The sequence below is a fragment of the Sinocyclocheilus grahami genome, unplaced genomic scaffold, assembly GCF_001515645.1.
Source record: "Sinocyclocheilus grahami isolate Dianchi unplaced genomic scaffold, SAMN03320097.WGS_v1.1 scaffold3.1, whole genome shotgun sequence".
Lineage (NCBI taxonomy): Eukaryota > Metazoa > Chordata > Actinopteri > Cypriniformes > Cyprinidae > Sinocyclocheilus > Sinocyclocheilus grahami.
Genome location: NW_015505182.1, coordinates 8,737,704 through 8,745,928, shown reverse-complemented (window position 1 = coordinate 8,745,928; position 8,225 = coordinate 8,737,704). Strand labels below are relative to the sequence as shown.

Genomic DNA, 8,225 nt, shown 5'->3' with positions numbered 1-8,225 from the left:
AAGTCATGAGGGTGAGTAAACAATGACAGTATTCTAATTTTTGGGGAATTATTTTTTTAACCTTGCATGAGCAGTGGAAGTAGCCGAGCCAGCTGTGTTTCCCCCTCACACCGTGTGTGTGAGTGCTATAAGGCAGGACGCAGTGCGGAAGAATCGCTCTGACTGCCGGAGTGGGGTCACCTCAGCGAGCAGCAGGCAGTTGGCACCGACTCAAGAGCTCCTTCCTTTTGTCTCATGGAGGCCCAGTGCGCGCGCACACACACACACACACACATACACATTTACTTCACTTAAACATAGGCGACAACCGTCCCACTAACGGCCTCTCCTGCCTGCTTTTTCCTTCATCCTGTTGTACAGGATATTTGTAATATACTGTAGTAGCGTTGCTAATTTGCTGTTATTGTAGTTTGAGTTAGAACAGCAATTATATTGCAGGAAAAAAAATTATGTTTTTCCTTCTGGGGAACACTAAATGGACTACAATGATTTGTAGACATGCAGAATCAACGGTTAAGTGGCTGTTTTATTACTAGTGCTAGTTAGGGATAGTGATTTGAACAAACCCTGAACTCTGAGGATTAAACTTTGCTAGTAATGCATCCTGCCTCAAATTGTGCAGTTTGTTTAGGAAATATTATTTTTTAGAAGTGATCAGATTTGGGGATTTGTTTCTGTTGAGCAATAAAACTTAACAAGTTTTCAGTGTTTTCCAGTAAAAATATCTAAACACCCTTCAAACAAGGTACTTTGACTTGAAAGCAAAATATTTATGCTATGTTTTTTATTATTTATATTTATGTAAAAACTATTATGCCTGTTGCATAATAAAACATCCCAAAAATTGGTTGCACAGCAAAATATTTTACTTGAAAGCAAAATATTTATTTATTATTAACAATTAAATTTGTGGTCAAAATTTTATGCAAAAAAAAAAAACGATTTTGCCTGTTACGTAATAAAACATCCCAAATATTGGTTACACTGCAAAAAAAAATTTACTTAAAAGCAAAATATTTATTTATTATTAATATTCAAATTTGTGTTAAAATAAAATAGATATTATTGATGTTTATGCAAAACAAATAGCCTGTTATGTAATAAAAACATACCAAAAATGAGTTACACTGCAAATAAATGCAATGTTTTCTCTTGTTTTGAAGTTAACACATATATTTATAATGTAATATAAATTTATTTTGTAATTTATTTATTCAACATAATTTAGTGAGGTTTATATTGTCTGTTGAGCAATAAAACACCCAAAAAAGTTACACTACAAAAAAAAATACATTAAAAAAAATACCTAAACATCCTTCAGACAAGAGAAATTTACTTGAAGCTAAATATTTATTCATTTATTTGATTGATTAATTGAACACAATTTTGTGAGGATTTGCCAATAGGGTATGAAAATGTATTATTTATATTTATGTATATGTATATGTGTCTTGTTTGAAGGATGTTTATACATTTTTAATAGAAAACAGACTTAATATAAAAAATACTGATTATAAAAAAGGTTGCAATGTTACCTTAAATTGAAGAATTTACTACAGTGGTGGGCTGTTTTCGGTCAGGAAGTAACCACCTAGTGACCATCAAGAACAGCCTAGCAACTGCATAGAAATGTGTAAAAAAACACCCGGAGCACCTTAGCAACGGCGAAAGAAACGTCATCAACACCCTTGCATTGGCAGGGACTTTTATACTGGCAAGCAGTGCTCACATATTCTTCAGAATGTGTTAAAAATCTGGTTTATTTTGTCATGCAGTGTGTAATTGAGTTTTTAAGCAGTGAAGTTCACAGGAAGCTCAAAAGTGCTACAGCTCTTTTGAAACATAATGAAAGGCTACAGTGAGGTGCACTGAATGTCTAAAAGAGACTGCTGGGCTGTCAGCCTGTGAAATGCATTCTGCCCACGTACTCAGGCTATTCTACTTCCTGTCTCATTTAAGAAAGAGCACTGGTTCCTCCACATTTGTGTGTTGGGCTGCTGTACTAGATTTGCATTTAAGAAACTGTCTGCCAAAGTGTACCTTTTCAGACATCATGTAGTGCTGATGTGTTTACAGTTCAAATAGGAATTTTGAGGAGGACATTTTGGCTTGGCCATTTTTGAATATTATTTCTGAATTTTGAAGTAGCAGACTGTACCATATCTGCAATATTTATTCTGTGCATAAGATTTCTTTTTTTTTCTGTATGCGTGAAATATCCAGGTAGTTAATATACCTCATTTTGTTAAAATATACTGCATCTCCACCGTGCAATATATTGTTTGGTGTTGTTCACTCAGAGGAAAGTGTGCAGTGGTTAAACTATAATGGAAACATTTGTAAATGGACTTCCTGTGTTCTCTCTTCCCCCCTCTCCCCAGGCTAATATTGGACAAATGGATACGGCCAAGGATATGTGGAAAATGATCATGGGAAACCTCGCACTAATTCAGGTTGGTAACCTTCTAAAAATATCAATCCTGTTTGTCTAATGTACATGCCAACTCTTCAATTCACAAGGCTTTGTTCAGACAAGCAGTGAAAATCTGGTTATTTGGCAAATTTGATTGTGAAACAAGCAAATAAGAATATATAATCCGATGTTTACATACCACATATGAAGTTTAACATTTTTAAATATTAATAAATTATTAATCTTTTAATGTGTCAGATTTTTTTATTTTTTTGTGACACAACATTTCTGTAATGTCATGAGTGTTATTTTAGTACAATTTATAACTATTATAGTATTTAGTAATATTTTGAATTCACTTTTATTTTTATATTTCCATTGTCTTCTTTTTTTTAAAGATTTATTTTTGACTTTTTATTATGATAGGACAGATCAGAACTGACAGGAAGCGAAGTGGGAGAGAGATAGGGGTGGTATTAGAAAAGGTCCTCGAGTCGGGATTTGAACTCGGGACACCCGTAGCACAGTGGTGCCGTATGTTGGTGCACTGCCCACGAGACTATCGCTGCCGATTTCCCTTTCATTTTAATTTTAGTTTACATTTTAGTCATTTTTATTAGTTTTTTTTTAAATATTAAAATAATTAATATTTCAACTTAAACTTATTTCAGTTAGTTTTCAAGTCAATATTTTTTATAATTTTTGTTTTTTTTTAAGTTTATTTTTTCAAACATTTACATTTTACTTCAGCTTTAATTTACAGAAAATTATTTTTAATAGTTTTAGTTAACTCTGAACATTATACGCAGTGTGTGGTATTGATTGAAGCTGTGTCCAAATGCATGTTTTTCACAATCTTTCCTTATGTAGTGAACTATATAACATTCGCTATGCAGTGCATGTTAAATTAATGAACGAGTCAGTAGTTTTAGAAGAAACAGATCAGATTTCATCCTTTACAGTCGGGATGGTCATTCCTAAATATTTGTCAGATTTGTGCGCCAATCATTGGCACCAAGTCACATGTCATATGAGGATTGACTTCTCCAGATTGCATGCTTGACTAAACAATTATGTAATGATTGGGTGATGTATTTCTTGGAAATGACCCCTAAACCCAATAATGGCATGTGTACACCAATGATGAAAGAGAACAAAGTAAACTTGACATGAAGACTTTGACATTAAGGAGGGTGGGAGGATGTTTAAAAGAGGTGTCCGAGTTCATCGTGCCCCTCCTGATTTCAGGTTCAGGCCACAGTGGTCGGCTTCCTGGCTTCCATCGCTGCAGTCATTTTTGGCTGGATTCCAGAGGGTAATTTTAAGATGGGCCATGCCGTCTTGCTCTGTGCCAGCAGTGTGGCCACCGCATTCATCGCTTCTTTGCTGCTAGGTGAGAGGGTCGTGACATCTAAATATACAACTAAATATACAAGACTAGTTTTACACGTCACTGTTTATAACACATGGTGTTCATCCTTTGCTGGGTCGCTTTAAAAAAAATTGGGGCATAAATTAAGAGTATACCCACTTCTCCAGTCACCAATACAACACTGTATATGTGTGTTTGTGTTTGTGTGTGCGTGTGCGTGTGTGCGTGTGTGTGTGTGTGTATGTACAGTGGGGCAAAAAAGTATTTAGTCAGCCACCAATTGTGCAAGTTCTCCCACTTAAAAAGATGAGAGAGGCCTGTAATTTTCATCATAGGTATAAAGATGCATTACTTTGATCAGAAGTGACAGTAAAGACATTTAAATTACAAAATTTCCATTTCAAATAACTTTCTAGCCATCAAAGAATCCTGAAAAAATCTATCGGTTTCAACAAAAATATCAAGCAGCACAACTGTTTTCAATACTGATAATAATTCTTGAGCAGCAAATCAGCATATTGGAATGATTTCTGTAGGATCATGTGACACTAAAGACTGGAGTAATGATGCTGTAAATTCAGCTTTGCATCATAGGAATAAATTACATTTTAAAATATATTCAAATATAAAACAGTTCACTTGACCGTTTCTTCTGTTGAGGGTTATCGTGGGTTTTGTGTACTTTTGATTCTCATGAGTAATACATTCAGTCAGATTTCCCTAAGTCATCATGCTGAGTCATGTTAGAGCATAGTGGAGCATGTTGGGGCATGTTGGAGCTTGTGAACACCACTTGCTTTGTGAGTTTCTTTGGTGCACCTATTAGACTCTGCAGTCTCTCCCTTTAGACTGCATAAAGAGACAACGCCAAGTGGGAGCAAATATTTTTGTTTAGATTGTGCTTTGCAATGAAACAACACAGGAGCACATTTATTGTTAGTAGAGCATTCTTGTGGCAGCACCTTGCTGTTTTGATGTGCGGTGAACAATTGTAAAATGAGAGTGTGCGGATGGAAACATTTATGGTAAAGATTAATTGCATGTTTATGACTTATCAAACCTCACAGATCAAACTGTCTGGATATAAACAAGCAACGGCCAAAGTAAAAATAGTAGGTTAACCAAGCTTTCATCTTACCAAACTTCTCCAGAAACCGGGTGTAAAATTGCACCCAAAATAATGTTGTGTGTGATTATTTCTCATCAGGCTTTGGTTTTAAAACTGTATGAACTGGTGATGAATTCCACAGGTCTTCCCTTAAATGTGTTGTTCATGACAATTCAGTCTCGAGAATGTAGATATATATATATATATATATATATATATATATATATATATATATATATATAATATATATATACACAATTAATTCACAAGCACGTATTGAACCGTGGATGTCATAACGAACAGTTCAATATTATATTGAGAATTGTGGCTTCTCCAGTTTCTACAATGTGTACTCGCGATATGTATTGTGTTGTTGTGTTACTTTTAAAAAGTTATCTGTTGAATTAAGCATGTAGAGTTTAAAGTGTTATGACAACCTAAAAAGAAAAGTACTAGCTGAGGCGAGTAGCAGCTAATGCTTGTTTTTGAATCTGGAACGACAAAGCAGCTCCAAGGTCTCATTTCAACACGAGAGTGGAAATATATCCTCCAAACAGGAGGTATCAAAAACGAAGAATGTCTAGTCTTCATTGTTTGGGATTGACAGTCTCCTGTGTTAATTCCACCATATCAACGCTAACTAGACAAATCGTTCCTCTCCTCTTCCGCCCAGGTCTTATCATGATCGGGGTTATCATTGCATCCAGGAAAGTTGGCATCAACCCAGACAATGTGGCCACCCCCATTGCAGCCAGCCTCGGTGACCTGATCACCCTGGCGCTGTTGGCTGGCATCAGTACTGGCCTGTATAAGGAGCTTGGTGAGTGAACACCTCAGTTATTTGGCTGAGCTCTTTGGGAACATTGCCGTAATCAGATATCTACTGTCAGTGCATTTTGTGATCCAAGTGCAAGCAGATATATGAGCAGGCACACTAAAGTTTGTAGATTTGCATACATTTTAGCGGATAACTTATGAACTGAATGGCCTAGAAACTTAATTATTTTTCCTCTGTTTCTGAGTCGAGTTCAGTGGAGGAATAGGAAACTATCTTGGCAGCTCCTGAAATGAAACATTTGCACGTCTTAACTGAAGATATCAAAAGTCAGTTTCTTCTTTAATTAGCCACATTTTGGCACTGTCTGTATCATAAAACTTCTGTAGAGTAACTGCCACAGTCCAGGAGAAATTGACATCTCAACCTTTGCTTGGTGATTTAAAAAGAAGATTAATTTAAGAAGAAAGTGCAAGTGTAATAGAATAAGTCCAAGAATAAGCATAAGTATGTATACGTATGTTTATATGCACACATTATATGTACATTATATTTATATTTACACTACCATTGAAAGGTTTGGGGTCTGATTTTGTTTTTTTACTAAATTAATACTTTAATTCATTAAAGATGCATTACTTTGATCAGAAGTGACAGTAAAGACATTTAAATTACAAAATTTCCATTTCAAATAACTTTCTAGCCATCAAAGAATCCTGAAAAAATCTATCGGTTTCAACAAAAATATCAAGCAGCACAACTGTTTTCAATACTGATAATAATTCTTGAGCAGCAAATCAGCATATTGGAATGATTTCTGAAGGATCATGTGACACTAAAGACTGGAGTAATGATGCTGTAAATTCAGCTTTGCATCACAGGAATAAATTACATTTTAAAATATATTCAAATATAAAACAGTTCACTTGACCGTTTCTTCTGTTGAGGGTTATCGTGGGTTTTGTGTACTTTTGATTCTCATGAGTAATACATTCAGTCAGATTTCCCTAAGTCATCATGCTGAGTCATGTTAGAGCATAGTGGAGCATGTTGGGGCATGTTGGAGCTTGTGAACACCACTTGCTTTGTGAGTTTCTTTGGTGCACCTATTAGACTCTGCAGTCTCTCCCTTTAGACTGCATAAAGAGACAACGCCAAGTGGGAGCAAATATTTTTGTTTAGATTGTGCTTTGCAATGAAACAACACAGGAGCACATTTATTGTTAGTAGAGCATTCTTGTGGCAGCACCTTGCTGTTTTGATGTGCGGTGAACAATTGTAAAATGAGAGTGTGCGGATGGAAACATTTATGGTAAAGATTAATTGCATGTTTATGACTTATCAAACCTCACAGATCAAACTGTCTGGATATAAACAAGCAACGGCCAAAGTAAAAATAGTAGGTTAACCAAGCTTTCATCTTACCAAACTTCTCCAGAAACCGGGTGTAAAATTGCACCCAAAATAATGTTGTGTGTGATTATTTCTCATCAGGCTTTGGTTTTAAAACTGTATGAACTGGTGATGAATTCCACAGGTCTTCCCTTAAATGTGTTGTTCATGACAATTCAGTCTCGAGAATGTAGTTACTGGAGTACGTTTTACAAGAAAATACTATTTCAGTCTTTCTACTTCAAAATGTCACGCTTCATTGTGCTACTTGCTATTTCTTTGTAATTATTCGTGAAATTTGGAAGTCTCTGAGAGAAAATTGTTCAATCCTACACCAATTTTGTAATATCTAAAAGTTTGTTTTAACGCAAATCTTAGCGAAGAGTCAGTTGGTGAATTCAGTTAGTTTAAATGAAAAAAGCACCTGCCCTGTTGACAGGAAATGTGAAATGCTCTGCCTCAAAAGCCTTTTTACAATACGGCCTAAGTATTTCTGTAGAATTATGCAAAAAAAATGCTTATAAAAAGGGCTATTTAGATGTCTACACCTCCGTACCACTGCATGCTAGCTAAAAAAAAGTGCTGTTGAACCAGCTCTCCGAATATGATACAATACAAGCCATGCTTGATTAAATTCCTCGAAAGAGTTTCTTTCATACTGAAGAGGAGAGAGGTTTCGTTTTGAATGTTTTTATGAGATTAATGCCACTCAGAAACACTTGAAAGGCTAACAGGATTGCTAGCAGCTAATTTGTACCTCAGTTCTCGGTCATAAAAATCAGTAGTTGACAGTAAACTAATGTATATTTTAATGACTAGCATGGCCTTATAAAGCAACTGACCTCCAGTTATGAACGTGTGTTAATGTTAGCCTGCCATTGCTAAAGGGCTGCGTAGAAATATCGCTTAATTTGCGCACATTTCATATAATTCACGATATATTAAACACACCCACTTTGTTTTTACTGTACACTTTATTTTCTGTCCTTAAATGTCTGTTTTCTTTAATTGTGGAAGTATGTTAAGGCGAGTTCTAGTGTTATTGCGGTAAGCACGTTCAAAGGGATAGTTCATCCAAAAATGAAAATTTGATGTTTATCTGCTTGCCCCCAAGGCATCCAAGATGTAGGTGACTTTGTTTCTTCAGTAGAACACAAATTATGAT

The 8,225-nt window shown here is 35.4% G+C and overlaps 1 protein-coding gene across 1 annotated transcript in view; it reads left to right on the top strand.

Annotated features, from left to right (window-relative positions):
* LOC107581089 (solute carrier family 41 member 1-like) overlaps positions 1 to 6,077 on the top strand; it is a 14,280-nt gene extending 8,203 nt beyond the window's left edge. Inside the window, exons 2-5 of the mRNA XM_016266688.1 lie at positions 2,382 to 2,453; positions 3,662 to 3,806; positions 5,567 to 5,713; positions 6,058 to 6,077. Coding sequence (XP_016122174.1) covers positions 2,382 to 2,453; positions 3,662 to 3,806; positions 5,567 to 5,713; positions 6,058 to 6,062 — 369 coding nt within the window. The 3' untranslated portion in view covers positions 6,063 to 6,077. The remainder of the gene's footprint in view (positions 1 to 2,381; positions 2,454 to 3,661; positions 3,807 to 5,566; positions 5,714 to 6,057) is intronic.
* The last annotated feature ends 2,148 nt before the right edge of the window (positions 6,078 to 8,225 follow it).